Below are 27,502 nucleotides of genomic sequence, written 5' to 3'. Positions count from 1 at the left end.
CGAGCCTTCATATCCCTGGACACTACAAGCAATTTTAGCGTGGCCAGTCCGTCTAACCTGCACGTCTTTGGGCCAAATGGGACAATGATGCTGTTCTGTCCACTCATGTGATAGCAATATGGTTTGACTCTGAATTGCCCTTTGGGCAATTAAGGATGGACAATAAATGCTGCCTAGCCAGCGATGTCCTCATCCTGTTAATGAATAAAGGCCACATCTATTCTGGAACATTAAAATGTGTATCTTTCCCAATGGCTGGAAAATATCAGACTTCTGCAAAACGTCGTGTTTTTGCTAACGACCGTGGTTAAGAGGTAACATCCCACAACATTTTCCCTGCAGTCAATGACATGAGAAAATCAATGACAAGAGGAAAGTTTCTGTGCAAATTGGACTCATTTCCGGTAATGGTAGAAGCAATCATTTGGAGAACAGAGCTCTCACATTTCAAAGAAAAAAAAATTGTCAAAGTTTTTTCTAACCTTCCACTTATCTGGACAATTTATAGGAGTGCCAATGTAAAGGGAAACCAATGTTTTATACTGAGTTGAGTGTGCCAATCAATTGACGAGTCAATTCTGATTGGTAGAGGCCTGGTTGTGTAGAATGCATCAGTGAGATGACTGAAAGTGTCCTTTTTTTTGCAATGGGGCACAGATTTTTTTTATTTCTGCATTACAACTAGTGGATAATAAGTCCAGTTGTCTCTTTCCACCTTTTACTAGGCGAATTGGATGCAGTAACCAGACATTAGGAAGGGAGGGGGAGAGAGAGATACATTGAAGTTTAGCCTTGTACTAACCCCTCCCCCAACCACCACCAGACTCTGTTTCACAGGGGCCACACTCTGCTTTATTACAGATTTCCTGAGCTCACCCCAGCAGCAAATGTGAAGCTGATGTTTTCTAGCCTTTGGTTCATTTAAGCTTCTTTTTTGAACGATGTTTGTTATTTTAGTGGTTTCCCAAATAGAAATTGAGTGCTCATAGGAGCAGATGTGTTTACTGTTCAAGCAGGTCTCTGATGAACTGTTGATTTTTGACAATAAAAGCACTACACTGATAGTATTGTACTAGCTGACTGCCCATGACATTGTACCCTGAAAGCGAGCAGGAGAGTAGGGTTGCAGTTTTTTAGTGAGGGTGGAAGGACAGTGACGTGAGTGGACAATACAACCTAATTTTCACATTCAGCCCAAAGATGTACAGGTTAGATGGATTGACTGTGCTAAAATTGCTCGTAGTGTCCAGGGATGTGAAGGCTAGGTGGATTAGCTATGAGAAATACAGTGATGAGGGTGAGGAGCTGGGTCCGAGTAGGATACTTTTCGGAGGTCACTGTACTTGATGGGCTCAATGGCCTGCCTTTGCTCTGTAGGATTTGTAAGTTTCTATGGGGAAGCAAGGAATGATTAGGGATAGTTATCAGCATGGTTCTGTGTGAGGGCAATTGCATCTCTCAAACTCGATTGAATTTTTTGACGAAGTAACCAAGAAGAATGATGAGGGCAGATTGTTAGAAGTTGTTTACTTGGACTTTATCAGGTATAGCCCAACAGGTTATTTGAAATCTCATAAGCTTTCAGAGTGCAGCCTTTGTCAGGTGAGAGAGAGTGGAGGGAGCACAGACACAGAGTTAGCAAGAATTGCAGATGTTGGAGTTAGAATCGATAGTGTGGAACTGGAGGAAGACAGCAGGTCAGGCAGCATCAGAGGAGTAGGAAAGTCAGCATTCCTACTGGGGACCCTCCAGAACTTCAGAACACTGACAATGGGGTGAATCATTTCACCCAAGATGTTTGTTTATTTGCAGATACTTTCTATTTTGTTTGAAAACCTACAGCGTGTAGTCACAGTCAGCCCATGTGGCGTCCTATAAATTTCTGCTTTCAAGATAAAACCAGCTTGACTCCAGGTTAAAACTCTGAGACAGATTCTGAACAAGGCCTCACACCTACAATTCAGTGTCTAGCCTGAGATGTCACCTTCTGTATATTCCTATCACTGTGCCTGATTGTCATAGCAGCACAGCACTAACATTGATTTTATAATCACTTTTGTCACCGTCTAATGCTCTTTGTGACCTGCTGAAGTATTATCTGACATGCCATTGTGTGATCTTTTGATCTGTCTGCCCTTGATCTCTTTGCCTATAAACTCTCTATCTATGTGCCCTGTTGTCTCACTGCACCTGAAGAAAAGGCTGCACTCCAAAAGCTTATGTGATTTCAGATGAACCTTTTGGACTATACCTGGTGTCATGTGACTTCTGTCTTTGTCCACCCCACTCCAACACCAGCAAAAGCACTTTCTTGGACTTAGTAAAGCCTTTAATAGTATTCTGCATGGTAGACTAATTAGTGAAGTTAAATTATATAGGATTCAGGGTGAGCTTGCCAATTAGATACAATATCAGGAGACAGGGTGGTGATGGAGGGTTATTTTTCAAACTGACCAGCAGTGTTCCACGGGATTGGTCCTGGGTCTACCTTTGTCATTTATACAAATGATTCAGATGAGAATATAGATAGCATGGTTAGTAAGTTTGCGTGGGGCGCCAAAATTGATGGTATATTGGACAGTGACAAAGGCTGTCTGAGATTACAAAGAGATCTTGACTAGTTGGGTCAGTGAGCTGAGGAGTGGCAGCTGGAGTGTTATTTGGATAAATATGAGGTGTCACATTTTAGCAAAACAAACAAGGGCAGGATTTATACAACTAATGGTACGGCCTTGGGTAGTGTTGTAGTACAGAGAGACGTAGAGGTTCAGCTCCATAATTCTTTGAAGTTTGCATTACACATAGACAGGATGATTACGGCATTTAGCACTTGCCTTCATTACTCACACCTTTGAGTATAGGAGTTAGGATGTTATGTTGAGGTTGTATGGGACGTTGGTGAAGCCACATTTGGAGTAACGTGTGCAGGTCTCGTCACCCTGTTATAGAAAGGATATTGTTAAGCTGGAGAGATATGGGCCAAGTGCAGTCAAGTGGGACTAGTTTAACTTGGAATTATGGTTGACTTCAACTGGTTGGACCAAAGTGTGTGTCTTTGTGCTGTAATATTGTATGACATTATGAATTATTTCAAGAATTGCAGGTGACACAAAACTTGGAAATGTAGTAATTCCTGGTAATATTCTTCAGGAAGTCTTGCATATAAGTTGGTGACATACCACAGAAGCAATTTAATGTTGCAAAATGTGAAGTGTTGTGTTTTGAGAGAGAGAGGAAGTGAGAAGACACAATAAAAATGCAGTGCTTGTATTTAAAAGGGTTTGCAGGAACAGGAATATGTCAGGGTTCAGATCAATGTTTCCTCCAATTTCCCTTTGCTGTGCCCAGCCTGATTATCAGGTGCATTCGATTTAAGATTACAGTGTGCCCACATTTGAAAAAGATCCCTACTTGTAAACATCCTGTTTGTCCCCTGAACACTGCCAGCTGTTATGCCACAACATGGTGCACAGGAACGCAAAGGTAGCATTTATTCACACTCAAATGGCAAAGTGAGTTGACAAATGTGTTCTTTTAAAATAAAGAAAAGCAAGGAAGTTATGCCACACCTTGTTTATAAACCATTTGAGTGCTGTGTATAGTTTTGGTCAATCTTCAGGAAGCATGTCCTTTTGTGGGGGTGGTGGAGGTGGCAACCAAGATGAAGTTCTCCAATTTTACGAAATAACAGGTCAAACTGGGATTCTTTTCCTGAGTAGAAAAGGATAACGGAAGATTAATAGCCCAAAGTGTTGGGTTTTGAGAGAAAAACTAATACTTTGTCTCTTACTTGAGAAGGGATATACTAGCACTGGAGGGGGTGCAGAGGAGGTTCACTTGGTTGATTCCAGAGTCGACAGGATTGGATTATGAGGAGAGACTGAGTAGACTGGGGTTATACTCATTGGCATTCAGAAGATTGAGGGGAGATCTTATAGTAACATATAAGGTTATGAAGGGAATAGAGAAGATGGAGGCCGGGAGGTTGTTTCCACTAGCTGGTGAAACTAGGACTAGGGGGCATAGCCTCAAAATAAAGGGAAGCAGATGTAGGACTGAGGTCAGGAGGAACTTCTTCACTCAAAGGGTTGTAAATCTGTGGAATTCCTTGTCCAGTGAAGCAGTTGAAGCTACCTCACTTAATGTTTTTAAGGCAAGGCTGGATAAAATTTTGAACAGGAAAGGACTTAAGGATTATAGTGAGTGGGCAGGTAAGCGGAGCTGAGCCTCAGAAAGATCAGCCATGATCTTATTGAATGGCGGGGCAGGCTCGAGGGGCCCAATGGCCTACTCCTGTTCCTAGTTCTTGTGTTCTTATGTTTTATGTTCTAAAGTGTTGGGTTTTAATTTGGCTGGAAGTCTGTAACCAGAGGGAACAGAGTTAAGAACAGTGAAAATAATACAGGGGTGGAAATTAAAAAAAACCATTTTAGGCCGCAAGCTCTAATAATCTTTAATGTTTCTGCTTAAAAGTTGATGGAGGCAGATTCAGTAATGTTCAAAAACAAGTTAGATAAACATTTGGAGACAAAAGGTACAAAGATATAGGAAAAGCTCTTTACTCAGAGAGTGGTAAGGGCGTGGAACGCCCTGCCTGCCAGTGTAGTTAACTCAGCCACATTAGGGGCATTTAAACAGTCCTTGGATAAGCATTTGGATAATGATGGGATAGTGTAGGGGGAGGGGCTTAGATTAGTTCACAGGTCGGCGCAATATCGAGGGCTGAAGGGCCTGTTCTGTGCCATAATGTTCTATGTTCTAAGCTCAGCAAATGGAAGGAATTAGATACCTGGATGGGCACCTTCTGTGCTGCATGTTGTGTAATGTTACCTAATATCATTATAAATTTAAATAGTGTATAACTCTCTGCCATGCATCGAAATGTTGGTATTTCAATTAGTGAGGTGAATGATGATCATTGTACTCTGCTTTTTTCCAGATGAAAGCAGTGGCAGGGATGAAGATGTCTTACCAGCTTCAACAGTCCATCCAGTCTGAGATAAGAGAGTTAATCCGTGGCTTTAGGCAGGAAGAGAATGTGACAGCTTTGTGTTCACACCTCTACAGCATGATAAGAGGAAACCGACAACATCGACGTGCTTTCCTTATCGCCTTACTCAACCTGTTTGATGACAGTGCGGTGAGTCAGTATGTCCGGGGTTCCTAGCGAGTGACACCCTGCCTAATTTCCAATAGAATGGCTATTATTAACCAATATAATGTGGCACCAGAGATTTGGAAGGTGCTGTCTGAGGTATCTTAATCCTTTAGAATTGGACTATTCCAAGGAAGTTGACCCTGCAGAAGTTGGTGAAAAGAAATTAGGAAACTGCCACCAAAATGGGCACAAACACAGGTATTCTGACTAGAATTGGATAACATGATGCAAGAGAGGACAACAGAGATGTGAAATTCAAGGGAATGAGCAGATGTGAAAGCTAGACATGAATGTAAAACTTTATGTAGGAGAGAGGAGCTGAACTTTGTGTCAGGCTATGTGCTCTTGATTGGAAGGTTATAGAGGATGTTCTGTAGATATTTCTTCTGGGGCCTTAGCTCCTCATCATAAACAGTGAATATAAAGTTGACAGTGAGAGTCAAATAAGTCATGTCAATGGGAGGTGATGGAAGCAAGTTGTGTTTCACCTTCGCAAGAATTCAGCTGATGTACTGCATTCCATTCTGGAAGCTTCACCCTCTGACAGAATATATTGACCCTGGGTAGGTAACGGCGCAGATTCATGGAAATGATAGTGGGTTTGAAAGGCTTCAGGCCTGAGAACAGGTTACATAAATGTGACTTGTATTCCCTAAAGTAATAGAGGCCAAAGGATGTGGAAGTTAGAGCAGTACAGCACAGGGACAGGCCCTTCGGCCCACCCTGTTTGTGCTGACCATGATGCCATTCTAGACTAATTCCATTTGCCTACATGTCATCCATATAACTCTCTTCTCTGCCTGTTCATGTGTCTGTCTAAATGCCTTGTGCTAGCTTCTGTCACCACCCCAGGCAACACTTTCCAGGCTCTTACTACTCAGTGTTTTATAAAGGAACTTGCCTTGCACAGCTTCTGAAAACTTACCCACTTTTTTTTTCTATTCATTTTTGAGATGCTGGCTGGCCAGCATTTCTTGCCCATTCCCAGTTGCCCTTGAGAAGGTGATGGTAAGCTGTCACCTTTGAACCACTGCAAACCTCTTGCACTGTGGGTTGATCTACAGTGCTATTGGGAGGGAATTTGATACTAGGAATTTGATCCAATGAAGGAATGGCAATATATTTCCAAGTCAGGACGGTGAGTGGCTTGGAGGGGAACTTGGAGGTGATGGTGTTCCCATATGTCTGCTGCCCTTGTACTTCTAGATGGAAGTGGTTGTGGGTTTGGAAGGTGCTGTCTGGGGATCTTGGTGAATTTCTGCACTGCCTCTTGTATAAAGTACACCCTGCTACTACTGAGTGTTGCTGATGGAGGGAGTGGATATTTGTGGATGTGGTGCCAGTCAAGCCGGCTGCTTTGTCCTGGATGGTGTTAGGCTTCTGGAGTGTTGTTGGGGCTGCACTCATCCAGGCAAGTAGGGAGTATTCCAGAGTAGCTGGTGGACAGGCTTTGAATAGTCAGGAGGTGAGTTACTTGCCGCGTGCTCCTAGCTTCTAACCTGCTCTTGTAGCCACTCTGTTAATGTGGTGAATCCAGTTGAGTTTCTAGTCACTGGTAACCCCCAAGATGTTGATAGTCGTGGATTCAGTGATGGTAACATTGCTAAATGTCAAGGGACGGTGGTTAGATAGTCTCTTCTTGGTGCTGGTCATAGCCTCACATCTGTGTGGCATGAATTTCACTTGCCACTTGTCAGCCCAGCTCAAGATCTTGTCACATGTGGATGTGGACTTCTTCAGTATCTGAGGAGCCAGGAATGGTGCTGAACATTGTGCAATCATCGACGAACATCCCCACTTCTGACCTTATGATGGAGGGAAGGTCACTGATGAAGCAGCTGAGGATGGTTCGACCAAGGACACTACCCTGAGGAACTCCTGGAGAGATGTCCTGGAACTGAGCTAATTGACCACCAACAGCCACGACCATCTTCCTATGTGTCAGGTACGACTCCAGCCATTGGAGAATTTACCCCGATACCCATTGATTCCAGTTTTCCTTGGGCTCCTTGATGCCACACTTGGTCGAATGCAGCCTTGATGTCAAGGGCTGTCACTCTCACCTCATTTCTGGAATTCTGCTCTTTTGTCCCTGTTTGAACCAAGGCTGGAATGAAATCAGGAGCCGAGTGCCCCTGGCAGAACCCAAACTGGGCATCACATAGCAGGTTATTTCCGAGCAGATGCTGCTTGATAGCACTGATATTGATACCTTCCATCACTTTACTTATGATCAAGAGAGACTGATGAGTCCATAATTGGCCAAGTTGGATTTGTCCTGTTTTTTGTGTACAGGACATACTTGGACAATTTTCCACATTGTCAATTAGATTAGATTAGATTAGATTCCCTACAGTGTGGCAACAGGCCCTTCAGCCCAACAAGTCCACACTGCTCCTTGGAGCATCCCACCCAGACCCATCACCCTATAACCTACACAGCTCTGAACACTGCGGGCAATTTAGCATGGCCAATCCACCTAGCCTGTACATCTTTGGACTGTGGGAGGAAACCAGAGCACCTGGAGGAAATCCACGCAGACACGGGGAGAATGTGCTAACCACTGAGCCACTGTGCTGCCCCAAGTAGGTTCCAGTGTTGTAACTGTACAGGAACAGCTTGGCCAGGGGTGCAGCAAGTTCTGGAGCACAAGCTTTCAGTCCTATTTTTGGAATGTTGTCAGGGCCTGTTGCCTTTCCAGTATCCAGTGTCTCCAACTATTTCTTGACATCACGTGGAGTGAATTGAGTTGACTGAAGACTGGTATCTGTGATGCTGGGGACCACTGGAGGAGGCCAAGATGGATCATCCACTTGGCACTTCTGGCTGAAGATTGCTGCGAATGCTTCAGCCTTATTTTTTGCACTGATGTGCTGGGCTCTTCCATCATTGAGGATGGGGATATTTGAGGAACCTCCTCCTTAACTCTAAACTTAAACCTTATGCTCCCTATTTCCGCCTGACTGCCCACACTGTCTATACCTCATAATGTTATATATTTCTGCCAAGACACCTGTCAGCCTGAGATGCCATACCAAAAACAAGCTCTGTGCTCCTGAGATGTTGCTTGGCCTGCTGTGTTCATCCAGCCTCACATTTTATTATCTTGGAATTCTCCAGCATCTGCAGTTCCCATTATCTCTAAGTTTGGCTAACCTCTCCTTTATAGCTAAAACACTGCAATCTACACAACATCCTGGTAAACCTCTTATGCACCCTCTTAGAAAATACCAATGCAAGGTACTTGTAAAAATCTCACCCCCCTCCTCTGGCTGCAAGCATAATTTCCCACCTGTGTCCTTGAGTGGATCTACCTTTTACCTAGCTACTGCCTTGTTCCTAAAATAGGTATAAAATTCCTTGGGGTTTTCCTTAATCCTACTTGTCAAGAACAATTCAAGGCTCCTTCTAGCCTTCCTAATTTCTTGTTTAAGTTCTTTTATGCTACCTTTATATTCCTCAAGGGCCTCGTTTAATTCCAGCTTCCTAAACCTTACATATGCTTACATTTTTGTTTGACTAACCTTTCAATATCTGTTTTCATCCAAAGTTCCCGAATGTTGCCATCCTTATCTTTCATCCTCATAGGAACATGTTGGTCCTAAACTCTGATCAATTGGCCTTTAAAAGACTCCCACATGTCAGATGTGCATTTATCCTCAAACAGCTGCCTTCAGACTAATTTTACCAGTCCCTGCCTAATGCGGTTGTAATTAGCCTTCCCCTAAATTCGCACTTTAACCCAATGACAAGTGCTATCCTTATCCGTAGCTATCTTAAAACTTATGGAATTATGTTCACTGTTCTCAAACTGCTCCCCCACTGAAACTTTGATACCTGACCAGGGTTATTCCCGAGAACAAGATATAATACAGCACTTCCCTGGTTGGACTACCTACATGTTCCAAGAAGCTCTCTTGGCTGCACCTAACATATTCTGCCTCATCCAAGCTCCTGGCACTAAGGCTTTACCAGTGAATATTGGGCAAGTTTATAATCACCCAGCACCACCACCTTTATTTTACATCTTTCCTTGATCTGCTTATGTATCTGTCCTCTATCCAACTGTCTGTGTAACAGTTACCCTCAGACTACTTCTTCAACAACATGACTGGCGAATAACTTAATGCTGAAAGGTAGTTAGTAAATGCACAGTAATCAGGATTTACGTCAGCCCTCAGCTCTTTCGTTCATGCAGAGATCTTGAGTTATAATGTGGGTCATCTCAGCGTGAGACACTAACTGTGTTTCTCAGCACAGATACTGTCTGACCTGCTGAGTATTTCTACTATGCTTTTGTTTCTATTCTAGTAGCCTGTGTTACTTTCACTTGGTCCCTCACCAGTGGAATCTGCTTCAAGTGATCTGGAGCTTCAGTGCTTAAATAGATGGATTTTGCTAAATTTCATACGAACTCCATATTTGCATTGTTTACACTCATCGATGTAGTTGCACTTGTTTTTATGCTAGACCCTTCCTTTTTTCTTCCCTCTGCAACTACCTGTTGTTTGATGTGACCAGCACTACAGACAGCAGCAGCCAACTGCTATGGTTGCATGATAACAAGGTATGGAGCTGGATGAACCGAGCAGGCCAAGCAGCATCTTAGGAGCAGTAAAGCTGACGTTTCGGGCCTAGACCCTTCATCAGAAATGGGGGAGGGAAAGAGGGTTCTGAAAGAAATAGGGAGGAAGGGAGGTGGATTGAAGATGGATAGAGGAGAAGATAGAACAAAGAAAATTATAGCACAGGAACAAGTCTTTTGGCCCTCCAAGCCTGTGCCGATCCAGATCCTCTATCTATAACCTATTTTCTAAGGGTCTGTATTCCTTTGCTCCCTGCCCAACCATGTACCTGCCCAGATACATCTTAAAAGACATTATCGTGTCTGCGACTACCATCTCCGCTGGCAATGCGTTCCAGGCACCCACCACCCTCTGTGTAAAGAACTTTCCACGCATATCTCCCTTAAACTTTCCTCCTCTCACTTTGAGCTCATGACCTCTAGTAATTGAGTCCCCCACTCTGGGAGGGAAAAAGCTGCTTGCTATCCACCTTGTCTGTACCCCTCATGATTTTGTAGACCTCAATCAGATCTCCCCTCAATCTCCGTCTTTCTAATGAAAATAATCCGAGTCTACTCGACCTTTCTTCATAGTTAGCACCCTCCATACCAGGCAACATCGTGGTGAACCTCCTCTGCACCCTCTCCAAAGCATCCACATCCTTTTGGTAATGTGGCGACCAGAACTGTACACAGTACTCTAGATGTGGGTGAACCAAAGTCTTTTAGAACTGTAACATGACCTGCCAACTCTTGTAATCAATAGCCCGTCCGATGAAGGAAAGCATGCCATATGCCTTCTTGACCACTCTATTGTCCTGTGTTGCCACCTTCAGGGAACAATGGACCTGAACACCCAGATCTCTCTGTTCATCAATTTTCCCCAGGACTTTCCATTTACTGTATAGTTCGCAGTTGACATTGTGCTTCAAAATCTCCCCTCCCCTCACCGCATCCCAAAACCAGCCAAACTCGTCTCCACCTCCCTAACCTGTTCTTCCTCTCACCTATCCCCTCCTCCCATCTCAAGCCACACCCCCATTTCCGACCTACTAACCTCATCCCGCCCCCTTGACCTGTCTGTCCTCCCTGGACTGACCTATCTCCTCCCTACCTCCGCACCTACACTCACCTTTACTGGCTCCATCCCTGCCTCTTTATCTTGTCTGTCTCCTCTCCACCTACCTTCTCCTCTATCCATCTTAAATCCACCTCCCCCTGTCTCCCTATTTATTTCAGAACCCTCATCCCCTCCCCCATTTCTGATGAAGGGTGTAGACCCAAAACGTCAGCCTTCCTGCTCCTAAGATGCTGCTTGGCCTGCTGTGTTCATCCAGCTCCACACCTTGTTATCTCAGATTCTCCAGAACCTGCAGTTCCTATTAGTTGCATGCACTGCCCAAATGCTAAAGTTGTTCAGCTTTCTAGTGCACATTGTTGGGACTGACTAACTAGTATATATGAGCCCCAATCATGTGAGTTGCAAGGAATGGTAAAACCTCCTTAGATGTCCACAGTATGAGTTCCATGTGTTGCTTTCCTCCTTTGTACTCTCCCTATGTACCCTCTACTATCAATTCCTTTAGAAAACTGCGAAGTAAATCTGAAGTTAAGCTTCCTTTGCAGTCTGCTTGAGGAATAGTTGTAGGACCTGAGCCAGTGTCCTTTTTCTATTGTACTGACTGATTCAGTGCATAGAGATAATGCTATGTTGACAATGTGGAATGCCTTTTAGCCACTATATATATTTCTTTATCAGGTACTTCATAAAAATATTACAATTGCTAGAGTAGGGAATTGCGGATAGGAGACGGACTGAATTTCACAAGAGCTGAAATGGGAATTCGAACCTGTTCAAAACTTGTTTTTCTTCTCTAGAAAACTGAGGTGAACCTGCTACTTTACATAGCAGACAACTTGGCCTGCTTCCCTTTCCAGACGCAAGAGGAGCCTCTGTTTATTATGCACCACATTGACATTACGCTTTCAGTTTCTGGAAGTAATCTGCTGCAGTCATTCAGGGAGGTAAGTAACATTGGGATCTGTATGAATAAATCAAAATCAAAATTGAATGATATCAAAGTTGGATGAGCTGAGGTAATCTCAATCAGGGCACTTAATGCCCTTCAAAGGATCAATTTGACTAGATGAGACTGCCTCATTTACTGATAGATTGACAACATCTTACATGGTGTCTCTTTACTGCATTTGATGTTTTTGCCTAATATGCTTAAGTGTATCTGGTTATCTCCGTTGGTTGGATGGCTGGTTTGCAATGCAGAGTGTTGCCAGGAGTGTGGGTTTAATTTGTACATTGGCTCCTCTCCTGCATGGTGTGGTGACACTCAGGTTAAACTGCCACCAATCCTCTTGATCTCTCTTGCAGTCTTTCTCCCTCACACTCTTTAATGAGAGAGCAGCCTTAGCGTCCTATTGGAACTAAGATGACTTTATCTTCAAGTACATATGGTATTATCAATATATCAATCCCTGTTTAAATTCAATAATTTCGAACTTCACTTGTCTATTGTGGAGGAAAGGGTGTGTTCTAATTTCATTTCTGAAGGATCTGGCTTTAATTTTTCAACTGTGTCTTTAGTCTACAGCATAAGAATATAAAAATAGGAACAGCAATAGGCTGTTCAGCATCTCCAGCTGGCTCTACCGTTCAGTATGATTATGGCTGAACCATCACTCCTCACATCCACCTTCCTACATTTTCCCCATAAACCTTGATTCCAGTGCTGATCAAGAATCCGTCAATGTCAGCCTTAAATATACACAAGGACTGTGTTCCTCCTCATATCAGTCTTAAATTGGCGCCACTGTCTTCTAAGACAACACTCCTTAGTCCTAGGCTCTCCATGAGGGAAAACATGCTCTCAGTGATTACCCTATCAAGCCCCATTAGAATCCTACATCAGTGAAATCACCTCTTATTCTTCTCCAAGTCCAGTGAGTAGAGCCCTAAATTGTTTAACCTTTGTTCACAAGACAGTTCCTTCATGACTGGGGATCATTCTAATGAACCTTCTCTGAACTACCTTCATTGAAATAACATCTTTAAATAAAGCGACCAAACTTTTTCACAGTACTCCAGCACCTTGTACAGTTGCAGTAAGACTTCCTCACTTTCGTATTCCAAGCCCAGAAATAAAGGTCAGTATTTCATTAGCCTTTCTGATTACCTGCTGCACCTGTGTGCAAACTTTGTTTTGTTCCCATGTAACCTTTATGTTGCAACTTTCTGCAGTTTTTCCCACATTATACTGCCTTTGCCAACAATTTGTCTACTAACTTGATCTTTGAGTATCTCTCTGTAAACTGTTTGTATCTCCCTTGCAATTTATCTACCTATTTTTGTGTTGTCTGCAAATTTGGCTACAGTACAGTCACTTCCATCCTACAAGACATTAATGTACTTTGGAAATACTTATCCCAGCACTGATCCCTGTGGGGCTCCATTGTTACAAGTCACCAACCTGAGAGAGAATACCTTTTCACTACTTGCTGTTTGCCTATGACCCAATTTTCTATTCATGCCAATATGCTACCTCCAGGACCATGGGCTTTGATATTATGACTTCACCCTTTGTGATGCTTTCCAGAAGTCAAAATGTGTATGTTTGTAGTACCCTTGCATTCCAGTCTGATTGAGCCTTCCTTGAAAAACTCTATTAATTTAATCAGACATGATTTCCCTTTTATGAAGGCATGCTGGCTCTACTAGGTTAGATTATGATTAGCCAAATAAGCTTTGCGGCTGATGAAAATAGCTTGTCTACAACTGCCCTGTCAGTTCCCCCTGATGCAGAAGTGTACCACCTTGAAAATTTTGATCAAATTATCTTATAATCTTCTGAATTTCAAGCAATGTAACCTAGTTTGCAAAATCTTACCTTGAAATTTAATTTGCATTTCCTCCTGCACCAGTATATTCGCCACTTGTGAAGCTCTTTGCATCCTTGCTCTCCACTGGAGTTGTACCTGAGGACTGGAGAGAGGCAAATGTAATTCCTCTCTTCAAGAAAGGAAATAGGGAAATCCCCGGCAATTACAGACCAGTAAGTCTCACGTCTGTCATGTGCAAGGTGTTAGAAGGGATTCTGAGGGATAGGATTTATGACCATCTGGAAGAGCATAGCTTGCTTAAATGCAGTCAACATGGCTTTGTGAGGGGCAGGTCATGCCTCACAAACCTTATCGAGTTCTTTGAGGATGTGACTAGAAAAGTTGATGAGGGTGGAGCTGTGGATGTGGTGTATATGGACTTCAGCAAGGCATTTGATAAGGTTCCCCATGGTAGGCTCATTCAGAAGGTCAGGAGGAATGGGATACAGGGGAACTTAGCTGTCTGGATACAGAATTGGCTGGCCAACAGAAGACAGCAAGTGGTAGTAGAAGGAAAATATTCTGCCTGGAAGTCAGTGGTGAGTGGTGTTCCACAGGGCTCTGTCCTTGGGCCTCTACTGTTTGTAATTTTTATTAATGACTTGGATGAGGGGATTGAAGGATGGGTCAGCAAGTTTGCAGACGACACGAAGGTTGGAGGTGTCGTTGACGGTATAGAGGGCTGTTGTAGGCTGCAGCGGGACATTGACAGGATGCAGAGATGGGCTGAGAGGTGCCAGATGGTGTTCAACCTGGATAAATGCGAGGTGATGCATTTTGGAAGGTCGAATTTGAAAGCTGAGTACAGGATTAAGGATAGGATTCTTGGCAGTGTGGAGGAACAGAGGGATCTTGGTGTGCAGATACATAGATCCCTTAAAATGGCCACCCAAGTGGACAGGGTTGTTAAGAAAGCATATGGTGTTTTGGCTTTCATTAACAGGGGGATTGAGTTTAAGAGTCGTGAGATCTTGTTGCAGCTCTGTAAAACTTTGGTTAGACCGCACTTGGAATACTGCGTCCAGTTCTGGTCGCCCTAATATAGCAAAGATGTAGATGCTTTGGAGAGGGTTCACAGGAGGTTTACCAGGATGCTGCCTGGACTGGAGGGCTTATCTTATGAAGAGAGGTTGACTGAGCTTGGACTTTTTTCATTGGAGAAAAGAGGACCTAATTGAGGTATACAAGATAATGAGAGGCATAGATGGAGTCGATAGCTAGAGACTATTTCCCAGGGCAGAAATGTCTAACACGAGGGGTCATAGTTTTAAGCTGGTTGGAGGAAAGTATAGAGGGGATGTCAGAGGCGGGTTCTTTGCACAGAGAGTTGTGAGAGCATGGAATGCGTTGCCAGCAGCAGTTGTGGAAGCAAGGTCATTGGGGTCATTTAAGAGACTGCTGGACATGCGTATGGTCACAGAAATTTGAGGGTGCATACATGAGGATCAATGGTCGGCACAACATTGTGGGCTGAAGGGCCTGTTCTGTGCTGTACTGTTCTATGTTCTCTTTCCAGGGTGTGATGCCCTAAGCTTCTCACATTAATCCAATGCAGTTTAACCATGGCTTTGTATAGCTACTAGTCCCTCCTCCTACTCCCTTCTATTCTACTCTTCAAAATTCTACTCTTCAGATTCAAAAGGCAGCATTCCATTAGACGTTTTGAGCATTTGATATATATTTTTAATGAATTGTGTACCTCAGTTCCAATTCTCTGAACTTCCATTGGCTCTAATTTTTCATCATTCAGAGAGTAACTACTTTCATTTTAGGCCCAAGTAAATTACCTATTTTTTAAAATATTAAAATCAGTTGTCGCAGCTTTATTCTTTCACTTAATTTAGCAATATCTCTTTGTAAGCAGTGTCAACAGAAATATAAAACTGATGTTTTTAGGACACCACTAGAAACAGAAGGGCTATGTCACAGAAGGATGCTGTTTGGCTCATCCTGTCTGCCCTGGATTCTGAAGGAATACTTCACCTAGTGCCAATCACCTGCCTTCTACACATAGTCCTGCGCATTTTTTTTTCAGATGATTATTATTCAGTTTGCTCTTGAAAGCCTCAATTGATTTTGTGTCCACCAGATTCTTAGCAGTGCACTTTGGATTCTAACCAGTTGCTGCATGAGAAGATTTCCTCATGTTTTCCTCTCGTGTCCTGTCAGTCTTTATGCTTCCACCAGTAAGAACAGTTATGCTCAGTTACGTGACAGTCCCTCTCTACTCTGGCTGGATCCCTCATGATTTTGTGCACTTTTATCAGATGCTTTCTGAACCATCTCAAAAGTCCCAATGCCTCCAGATTAGCTCCATCATTGACATCTCTTGTCTCTGGAATAATTTTTGTGAATCTTTTCTGCACAGACTCTGATACGTTCATTTCCTTCCTGAAGTATGGCACGAGATATGAGACCATAGGGTAAGGGCAGAATTAGGCCAATCAGCCCATCAGTGCAGTTCAGTTTTGAATACATATTTAACATAACTAATTGCTCTTGTATTCTGTAACCCAGTTAGTAATAACAACATGATACTGTAAGATTTATTAACTTGTGCTCTCAAACTGTCCTGCCACTTCCCCTGATTTTTTTCCACATGCACTTCTGTCACTGCAACTCCCACCTCATGCTCAGAATTGTCACCTTTTGTTTTCATTGCCTCTTCATTCTTCCTCAGAAATAATTCACTCTCTCAATTTTCTACATTGAATTTCACCTTCCAGTGGTCCACCCATTCAACCTGTGACTTTACCCCTCCCATATTTCATAATACTTCCATGTTTTGAGTCGTCTGTGAATTTTGAAATTAAGCCTTTCACACCCAAATCTAGATCATCAATGTTGAGTAAGTAAAACAGTAGCTCTAATAGGAACAAAAACAAAGTTGCTGGAGAAGCTGAGCAGGCCTGACAGCATCTGTGAAGGGAAAAAGAGAGTTAACTTTTCGGGCCCAGTGACACTTCCTCAGAACACCTCAGTAATCCTAATATTCACACTTGGGAAACCTGTCCAAATACTATCTGCCGCGTGCTGGATCATTGCTATCATTGTGCCTTTGTTCCATAGGTTTCAACTTTGTTACTTGATCAGATGCCTTTTGGAAGTTTGCGTTTCCCTCATCAGCCACTTTGTAAAGCCATGAAAAAAAATTTTCTCTTTACAGATTGCGACTGGGTTTCCTTTATTAATCCATGTATGTCCATTTTATTTTGTCCTGGATTATTACTTTGAAACATTTTCCCACCACCTGTGCTATTCTCTCTGATATCTAGTTGCACAGCTGTGTAACATCTGCAGTTCTCTAGTCCTTCTGCACTACCCAAAGTGCCTATTGGAAATTTACAGGTTGTGATCAGTGCTCTGGATCCATTCTTTCCCTCAGCATCCTTGAATTCAGCGTGATTTAGACAAGCTGAATGAGTGGGCGAAGACATGATAAATGCGCTGTGATGTGAATAAACTATCCACTTATGGAGCAAAAAGAGAAGGCAGATTATTATCTGAATGGCCATAGATTGAGAGAGGGGAATGTACAGTGAGACTTGTGTGCCCTTGTACATCGTTCACTGAAGATAAATATACAAGTGTAGCAGCAGGTTGAGAGGAAATGTTACGTTGGCCTTGAAAGCGAGAGGATGAGTGTACAGGTATGGATGTTTTGCTACAATTCTGCAGTGCCTTGGTGAAACCACGCCGGGAATGTTGTTTGCAGTTTAGGCCTCTTCATCTGAGGAAAGATGTTCTGTCAATGCATGGAGTGCGACATAGGTTTGCTAGACTGATTCCTGAGAATACAGTACTGACATTTGAGGAGAAGTTGAGTTGGTTAGGATTATATTGGCTAATTCAGAAGATTGAGGGAGGGATCGCATAGAAATCTATAAATTCGAACAAGATTAGACAGGGTATGTTCAGGAAGGATGTTCTTGTTGATGGGGATGCCCAGAACTAGGGATCTCAGTCAAGGGAGAAACCTTTCAGACCGAGATGAGGAGAAATTTCTTTACTCAGTTGCAAGCCTGTGGAACTCTGTACAACAGAGAACAGTTGAGGCCAAAAAATGAAATGATTTCAAGAGGAGTTGGATATGGGCGGCACACTGGCTCATTGGTTAGCGCAGTTGCTTCACAGCGTCAGGGCCCCGGGTTCGATTCTCCCCTCGAGCAACTGTTTGTATGGAATTTGCACATTTTTCTTGTGTCTACGTGGATTTCCTCCAAGTGCTCCAGTTTCCTCCCACATTCCAAAGAGGTGCAGGCTAGGTGGATTGGCCATGCTAAATTACCCGTTCAGGATTCTGTAGATTGGGTGGGTTTGGGGAATGGGTCTGGATAGGATGCTCTGAGGGTTAGTGTGGACCTGTTGGGTCAAAGGGCCTGTTTCTACACTGTAGGGGTTCTATGGATGGATAGCCTTAAGACAAAAGGGATCAAAGGATATGGGGGTAAAAGTGGGGATAGGCTATTAAGTTGTGATAAACCATGATCATAAGAGTGGCGGAGTAGGCTGGAACAACTGAGTGGCCTCATCCTGCTCCAGTTTTCTTTGTTCCTATCCCTTCTGGTCCTGGTGACTTTTCAATTTTAAGCTCAGGCACCTTTTCTGAATCACCTCTTTAGCAATTTTAACCTGTTTAAAACTCCCTTTTCCTTCCTTGGTAAGGACGAATGGAAAGTTCCTATTTAGTATCTTGACCAGGCATTTTGCTTCTACGTACAAATCTCTTCCTTGTTTCCTAATCAGAACCAATCTTTTTTTGACTATCTTTATTAATGATTTGACTGTAGATAATTTTGGATTTCGTTTATACTGACAATTTCTTCTCATACTGTACTTTTGCTGGTCTTGCTTCTTCCTTCACTTAACCTGTAAGCTTTCTTCAGTGCTGAAATTTTCTGCTTCATCTTACACACTCTCTGTCATTCACTGAGCTCTGGCTTTCACCATTGTCCTGCTACTTCCCTGTGTTTGAATGTACTTGCTTAGTAATAACTCACTCACTGACACTCAGTTCTGGTTCCGGCAGACCCACTCAGCTCGTGACCTCATTGTCCATGTTTGAACTGAAGTTGCAAATGAGCTGAATTCCAGAGGTGAAGTGAGAGTGACAGCCCTGACATCAAGGCTGCATTTGATGAAGTGTGGCGTCAAGGAACCCTAGCAAAACTAGAGTCAGTGGGAATCAGGTGGAGTAGTATTCTCTGCTGCTTGGCGTCATAGCTGACACATAGGAAGACAGTCGTGTTGTTGGAGGGCAGTCGTTTCAGTTGCAGGCATCTCTGCAAGAGTTCATCAGGGTAGTGGCCTAAGCCATCACCATCTGCTTCATAGATTACTTTCCTTCCGTCATAAGGTCAATATTGACAGAGTTTGTGATGTCTACACCATGTTTGCCATTCCCAACTCCCTGTAAACTGAAGCCGCCTACTTCCAAACACAGCAGAAACTGTGTTTTGGCTTGGGCCGACTATTGGCAAGTAACATTCATGCCACACAAGTGCCAGGCAATGACCATCTCTAACGAGGGAAAATCTAACCATCACTGCATGACATTCAATAGCATTGCCATCACTGTATTCCCCACGAGCAGCATCTGAGGGCTTACAATTGACCAGAAACTGAACTGGATTAGAAATATAAATAGAGTGGCTACAAGAGCAGTTTGGAGGCTTGGCAGCAAGGAACTCAGCTCCTGCTTTCTCAAAGCCTTTCCACCATCTACAGGAGTGTGATGGAATATTCCCCACTTGTCTGAATGAGTGCAGCTCCAACAACACTCAAGCAGCTTGACGCCATTCAAGACAAAGCAGCTTGATTGTCCCCACATCCACAAGTTTGCGCGCACTCCACCACTGATGCTGAGTAGCTGCAGTGTGTGCCATCTACCAGATAGAACATAGAACTGTACAACACAGAAACAGCCCCTTCAGTCCGTAATGTTGTGCCAAGCATTATGCAAAATGCAAAGTAGTGCAACATTTTCCAAATCCACAACCACTTCTATCTAGAAGGACAAGAGTAGCAGATAAATTCTTGAATTGACAATATATCATCTTTCTTTCACTGTAATGGGGTCAAAATCAATTCCCTCCTTGGCAGCGTTATGGGTCTGCCTACAGCACATCGACTGGACCATTCAAGGCAGCTCGCCACCACCTCACATGTAACCAGGATTGGCCATAAGTGCTGGCCCAGACAAAAGCACCTACATACAGTGAATGAATTTAAAAATTTCAGCCTTTCAAGCCCGTTCTACGATTCAGTTAGATCACGGTTGATCCATTGTGACCTGGGTTCTACTTTTTCTGGCTCCACCCAATTCTGTCTGACTCTCAGGAGTTGAACTGTAGAACACTTGCAATAGTGTTATGGTGTCTGTGTTTCTTAACTTGGACCAAATTGATTTTCTATTTGACTGCTGTGGGGTTCTCTTTCTTTCAAATGCTATTGTAATTTATTTTACCAATACTGTCCCTCCCTTCTTTTTTCCCCTTTTCCTCCCAGTCCTGAGCATTTGTGAACCGTTTAACATTCAGTATTATTTCTTATCCAATCCTGCCCATTCTGTGTTAATTGCTTGACCTCCTACCCAATGGTCACCCATTTCCTAGCCTCTCTGCTTGTGTTCCATTCTTGATGTAAATATACTCATCAACTGTGCATCTACTTCTGTCTGGAGAAATCAAAGGTTCACAATCCATTTGTTCAGTAAATTTCTTCTTGTCTCAGCCTGAAGTGATACTATTACCTTGAATTCTCAACTCCCCCATGCTAGGGAGCAACCTCCAAATAGCAAGTGCTTCAAGGTGTGCCTATTTTGCATTCATTGAATGTGCAGTGAGTTATAAAAGGCTATATTGCCTCGAAATGAGTTATATCAAGGTGTGATTGTACTGTTCCAGTGATGCTGCTCCTAATGATGTTTTGTATAAGGGTTGGGATCCATCTTTTTAAAAAGTCACAAAGCAGATAAGTTGTTTAAACTAAATGTTTGTTGTTTACAGTCTCTATTGAAAGACACACAGCCGAAGGAAAGGAAATCTTCAAGCTCTGGGGACAGTGATAGTGAGGATGAGATGCAGCGGCCCCGCAAGTCTAGGAAACGTATCAACTCTGATTCAAGTGATGATGAGGATGATGATCTGGAAGATGTGCTCGCTCGATTGCCTGCAGACTCAACCCCTCTTGTGGAGTTTGTGAATGCTTCTCAGGGAATCCTATTGCTGTTGGTCCTGAAACAACACCTGAAGAACTTGTACGGCTTCTCAGATAGGTACGAGAGAGAACTTCTAACTCCTCAGTTGGACAGATTGAGAGGAGAAAAAGCAGTTAATGTTCAAACATTACCTTTTTAAAAATTTAAAGTTGAACATTGCACAGTTCTCAAAAATGAAATCTTTCTTCAATACTTCTTTGTCGGTTCACTCAGCCGACTCTCATTTCTTGCTGTCTACTTAGGCAGAGTTCATAATTTTTCAGACAGGTAACATTGTTTCCATTGATTTCATCATTCTATATAACATCCACAGGGACCGTGCTCTGATAGAACCCAGGAGGCTTATGAAAGTCCTGCGTTTGTATCAACAGGAGAAAACCAGTCAGTCCTTTGAATTTTATTGGCTAATATTTACTTCCATTATGTTTATCACCCCAATGGTTCTTCCATTCCAGATCAAATGAATCCATTCGGGACATCCTTGTTAATAAATTCATAGATATACGTATGTTTCCTGTTAACTATTCATGATGTACGATCTGTTTCTCCTGCACATAACTACCACCATCCGGTCCCCTTAGCATTGTTACATCATAGCTTGGGCCAAAACGCTCCTAAATACTGTCATTTCTGTCACTTTGAATCTGGGTTAATAAATCATCTCGGCCTCTATCCAAAACCTTGCCATTGGAGATCTGGAAGCACAAATCAGGAGCAAGAGTAAACCATTAGGCCTTTTTGAGACTGGTATAACAGTCGATGTAATCAAGGCTGATCCTCTGCCTCACTGCCATATTCCTACTTTTCTTTCGAACACCTTCACCATCAATATCTATTTGTACTTCACATTCTGGAATCTGAGGCTTTCTACCTATATCTGGAGGTTGGTCAATATCTGGAAGGATAAGCAAGCTGGAATAGTAGTGGTAACAATTATGGTTATAACTAATTTGTCCAAACTGGCTGGAGTAGTGCAACATTTGAAAGCAGTGATAGAATGCTGGATGTCAGAAAATCTACAATATCCTAGCAATTCACTGCTCACAGATGCTCAATGTGGACTGTGAGTGAGAAAGTGATGACCTCTTCTACCATGAAGTTAGAAATAATGATGTTTGATGATTGCACAAATTCTTCACTTTTATCAATATTTTTTAATAAGACTTCATGTCTGGAAGCAATTTAATGAGTCTCTTCTGAACTGCCTCCAATGCAACTACATCCCTCCTCAAGTAAGGGAACCAAAATTGTACACAACACTCCAGGTCCGGTCTCGCTAACGCCTTGTGCAGTTGCAGCAGCATTTTACTACTAAATACCAAAACTCTATTTGGTCTTCCTTATTACCTGCATTACCTGCATACTAGTTTTCTGTGATTCATGCGTGGTGACATTCTGATTCCCCTGCATCAAAAAATCTCTGAAATTTCTTTCCATTTAGATAAAAAGTTGCCAGTTCGTTTCCTCTGACCAAAATGCATCCACTCACACTTACCATCAACTGAGTTCTGAGGAAAGGTCGCCAGATCCGAAACATTAACTCTGATATTTTTTCTTCACAGATGCTGCCAGACCTTGCTGAGCTTTTCCAGCAACTTCTGTTTTTGTTCCAAGTCATTAATATTGGTTATAAATAGTGAAGGCCCTGAGTTTGAGCCACCAGTTACATCTTGCCAACCAGGAAAGGACCAAGCTTTCTGTTGATTAGACAACCTTCTGTCCAAGCTAATAGATTAACCCTTAACCTTGTGTCATCTTACCTTGCATATTAACTTCTAGTGAGGCACCTTATCAAATGCCTTCTGAGAGCCCACGTATAATACAGCTACAGGATCCCATTATTCCAAGTTGCTTCTCACTCTAAGAGCAAGGTAGAGTAACAAATGACAGAAAGCTCAGGGTCATGCTTGCAGATTAAATGCAACTCCAAACAGTTTTCATCATCCCAGTTTCTTCTGGAGATACATTGTGAACCAAAAATACAGTACAGTAAAATGAATACATATAGATCACTGTATGACTTGAAAGGGTTATTTAGGGTTTTGGACAGTGAAAAAGGGACGATAAAAGGGGAGTATTTAGGTGTGAACCAGTGTGTCACCAAGAGGAGCAATCTCTTCAGAATGCTGAAAGGAAGGGAATCAGTTTCATAGTGCCTTCACACTGGAGCTTTTTTCTTATTCATCCACAGGATGTCACTGGCTGGGGCCAGCATCTAATCCCCATCCCAAACGTTCCAGAGAGCAATTAAGAGTCAACCACATTGCTGTGGGTTTGGAGTCGCATGTAGGCCATTCAAGATTAGGATGGCAGATTTTGTTCACCAAAGAACATTAATGTATTAGATGAGGTTTTCCTAACAGTCAGTAATGATTTCATGGTCATCATTAGACTCTTCTTTCCAGATTTTCATTGAATGCAAATTCCACCATCTGCTATGGTGAGATTTGAACAGAAGTCCCCAGAACATTACTTGTGTCTCTGGATTAATAGTCTATCGATAATACCACAAGGCCATCGCCTTCCCTTAGTTGATGGAATATTTGTTGAGCTCAGAGGCCGGTGGTGTTGAACACAAGTTTGAAAGTATCTTGTCATGGTTTTGGGAATGGCTTCAAAGGATGCAAACAGAATGGATGAGGGTAGTTTGAATGTAGTGGAATATCTTGTCAACCTCGGGTGATTAGACTTAGGTGAAGCACTTGAGGAGAGCTGACAGGTGGAGAGATTTCAATATGCACGATATAGGTCGTGGAAGATAGCAAAGATCAGAGGGACCTTGGTGTGCATATCCACAGATCCCTGAAGATAGAATGAGAGCTAAAAGAGTTGTTTCAGAAAGATTGGGATGCTTGCCTTTATTAGCTGAGGCAGAAGACCAAAGAAGGAAAGGAAAGCTGGTGGTTTAGTGATAATGTCACCGGACAATCCAAAATGCCAGGCTAATGGTTTAAGGAACTAAAAACACAGAAATTGCTGGAGAAACTCGGCAAGTGTGGTAGCATCTGTGCAGAGAAACATAAGGCAGTGTTTTGAGTTCAGTATGATTCTTATTCAGAACTGAAAAGTGTGGAAAATGTCTTTTTTTTGTGAACAACTTTCGTTCTTAGAAAATGAGCCCAAATCCCACAATGGCAGATGGCAAAATTTTAATTCAGTAAAACTCCAAAATAAACTACTAGCCTAATGGCAACCACGTAACTACTGCTGATTATCTTCAAAATTCAGGAACAAAAACAGAAGTTGCTGGAAAAGTTCAGCAGGTCTGACAGCACCTGTGAAGAAAAAAAATCAGATTTAACATTTCGGGTCCTGTTACCCTTGAGGGACCCAAAACATTAACTCTGATTTTATTTTCTTCACAGATGCTGCCTGACCTGCTGAGCTTTTCCAGAAACTTCTGTTTTTGTTCCTAATTTACAGCATCTGTACTTCTTTTGAGTTTTATCTTCAAAACTCACCTGGTTTACTGATGTCCTTTAGGGAGAAATCTGCCATCCTTATCCAGTCTGACAAACATTTGATTCAAGGCGCATAGCAATGTAGTTGACTGGTAGCTGTCCTCTGGACACTTAGGGATGGGCAATAAATGTTAACCTCATCAACATCCATATCCCATGACAGTGCCCACATCCGAGGAAGAAATCCACTCAACTCGAGGGTAGCATTGCAGGCTGAGTCATTTGGGTGACTTGAAGGGATTATTTAGGGCTTTGGACAGTGAGAAGGGAAAGATAAAAAGGGATATGTTTAAGGTGACTAAGGAGTGAACCAGAGTGCCACCAAGAGGAGCAATCTCTTCAGAATGCTGAAAGGAGGGAATCTGTTTCATAGCGCCTTCACACTGGAGTTTTTTTAAATTCATCCACAGGATGTGCACGTCACTGGCTGGGACCAACATCTAATCCCCATCCCAAACTGCCCAGGGAGCAATTAAGAGTCAACTACATTGTTGTAGGTTTGGAGTCACAGATAGGCCAAACAAGATAAGGATGGCAGATTTTGTTCACTAAAGGACATTTGGTGACTCATTTCAGGAGCAAATGATCCAGAATCATTAGCTTCAGGTGTAAAGGGTAATTGGATCAGTGCTTAGTGTGGGCCATTTAGGGAGATGGGGAAGTTGATTATATTGCCTCTGAGTCAGATTGGTGGGGGCAGAGTAGTGCACTTGTCACCAGGTTTGGATTAGGGAGGTTGGTAGTGGAGGATGCCAAGTTCAACCACGAAGGCTTGTGGAAGGAGGTGTCAGGTCCAGGACAGGTGAGGAACATTGTACTGGGTCTAACAGGGTGGTCTGCAGGTTGAGAATGATGGAAAAAGCGTATTGTACCTGGCTTGACAAGGGCTTGGGAAGATAATTGGGTCAGCTTAATCATTACACAGGAGGTGGCGTAATTTTTCAGTCCTTCAAGGTTTCTTTGGTAACTATTAAGCTTGAGTGAATGAGAGCTCTCTAAAATCTCTGATTTTAGTGGAGGTTTTCAGAGGATTCCAGGTGCAGGGGCATTGCCCATCAGAAAATCAGTTCCTCTGCAATTCCTACAATGTGAACCACATCAGGGACTACACGTGACCCTGACTGCAGCTCTAGTCTCTGTCGCTGCAACAGTGCTCTGACCAGTGAAATATCTGGGTCTTTGTGTACAAAGATTGTAGCCACTGAAAAATGCCTCATATCACATGATCAACCTGAGCACTACATTGCCCTCTGAAGGCTTGTCCTTGATCTCTCAGTTTAGCCTCAAGAAGAAGATATGAGTAATCATAAGTGCCATTGCATAAATTGTCACTTGGTACTGTAATTTCAGACAGGAGATTTTTTTTCTCCCAAGCCTTTTGTTTATGCATAATAAATGATGTTGATCTATACTTTTCACACTCACCAAATTATTGCTACAAATCTTTACTCACACCGGCTTTACTTGTTCTCTGGAATATTTCTCAACATTTGAGACTTTGAGCCTACAGTTGTTTGTCTTTGCTGAACAATCTTGTTTGTCTTTCTCTCTCCAGTAAAATCCAAAAATATTCTCCTTCTGAATCTGCAAAAGTGTATGACAAGGCAGTAAACAGGAAATCAGGCGTGCACTTTAACCCCAGGCAAACACTGGATTTCCTGAGAAATGGAGTAGGACATGCAGAAATTACAGAAACAGTGAAGAGAAATATCGTCAAACAGTACTTGGATGTAAGTCACAGCCTTTTATTGAAAACCTTTTGTGTAATGATATTTTCATCCATTAAGTTAATTTTGGCAGTTCAGCACCTTTTGGTAAGTTGTCCTTTTGACAGTATAATTTTGATTAGAAGCCGGCGTTGTATATTCCCTAATAACCAAACCAGGTGTGCAGAAACAGCATTGTAAACCATCAAGTCGAGGATTTGTTAGTTTTTCTTTACAGACACTGCAAGGATAAGCATATGGATAATGATGGGATAGTGTAGGGGGAGGGGCTTAGATTAGTTCACAGGTCGGCGCAACATCGAGGGCCGAAGGGCCTGTTCTGCGCTGTATTGTTCCATGTTCTATGTTCTAAGCAGGCTAGATGAAGGTAAAGCAGCAGATATAATGTGTTTGCATTTTCAAACGACATTAAATGCTACACAGGAGGTCGAGTCATTGAGTGTATTTAAGACAAGTTGAAAGTTTTTGGGTTAGTAAGGGGATCAAAGGTTATGGGGTGAAAGCCAGGAGGATGGGGTTGAAAAACATATCAGCATTGATTGAATGGTGGAGCAGACTCCGTGGGCTGATGGCTTAATTCTGCTCCTATCTTGGCATTTTGGGATCTTCTGGGTTAAATGTTTTCTACACAAGAGCGTGTGATATTGTTGATGGTTGTTAATATGGATAGAGGCTTGGCTCTCAAACATGCAGGTGGTAATAATGCTGAACTAGTAATCCAGAGGGTGAAACTAACATTGTGAGGACAGAGATTCAAATCTCATCATAGCAGCTGATGGAATTCAATTCAGCTAATAAATTTGTAATTGAAAGCAGTTTTCAATGTTACCACCTTGAAGCGATCATTGATTGTCACAGATATCCAACTGATTCATTAATATCCTTAGGGAAGGAAGTCAGGCAGAACTTTAGCCACTCTGGCCTATGGCAATGCAAGACCCCCATCTAAAATGACCTAGCAAGCCGTTCAGTTCAAGGGTGATTAGGTCTGGTCATCAAATGAAGGCTCTTCAGTGACTGCCATATAGAACAGTGCAGCACATGGCCCTTCACCCCACCGTATCTGTGCCGACACACACTGCCATTCCAAACTAATCCCATCTGCCTACACCTGGCTCATATCCCTCCACTTGTTTGTTCATTCATATCTGTCTAAATGGCTATTAAACATTGCTGTCGTATCTGCTTCTACTACCTCCCCTGGCACTGCATTCCAGCTACCTACCACACTCTGTTTTTTAAAAATTCTCTCATGTCTCCTTTAAACATTCCCCATCTCACCCTTAAACCAATGCCCCTTTAGTATTTGACATTTCTACCCTGGGAAAAAGACTCCGACTATCCACCCTACCCATGTCTCTCATCATTTTATATGCTTGTATCAGGTCTCTCCTCAGCCTCTGGCACTCAAGCAAAAATAATCCAAGTTTGTACAACCTTTCCTTATAGCTAATACACCCCAATCCAGACAACATCCTGGTG

At 42.7% G+C, this 27,502-nt stretch overlaps 1 protein-coding gene across 4 annotated transcripts in view; it reads left to right on the top strand.

Moving 5' to 3' along the window:
* Positions 1–27,502, top strand: part of LOC125450882 (nipped-B-like protein) — a 510,140-nt gene that overhangs the window by 461,481 nt on the left and 21,157 nt on the right. For all 4 annotated transcript variants that reach the window (XM_059644995.1, XM_059644996.1, XM_059644997.1 and 1 more), the window contains 4 exons: positions 4,940–5,140; positions 11,601–11,747; positions 20,621–20,889; positions 25,849–26,023. In XM_059644995.1, coding sequence (XP_059500978.1) covers positions 4,940–5,140; positions 11,601–11,747; positions 20,621–20,889; positions 25,849–26,023 — 792 coding nt within the window. The remainder of the gene's footprint in view (positions 1–4,939; positions 5,141–11,600; positions 11,748–20,620; positions 20,890–25,848; positions 26,024–27,502) is intronic.

This window comes from Stegostoma tigrinum, chromosome 3, assembly GCF_030684315.1.
Source record: "Stegostoma tigrinum isolate sSteTig4 chromosome 3, sSteTig4.hap1, whole genome shotgun sequence".
NCBI lineage: Eukaryota > Metazoa > Chordata > Chondrichthyes > Orectolobiformes > Stegostomatidae > Stegostoma > Stegostoma tigrinum.
The sequence above is the reverse complement of the archived record's forward strand: the minus strand, read 5'-3'. Positions and strand labels throughout refer to the sequence as shown.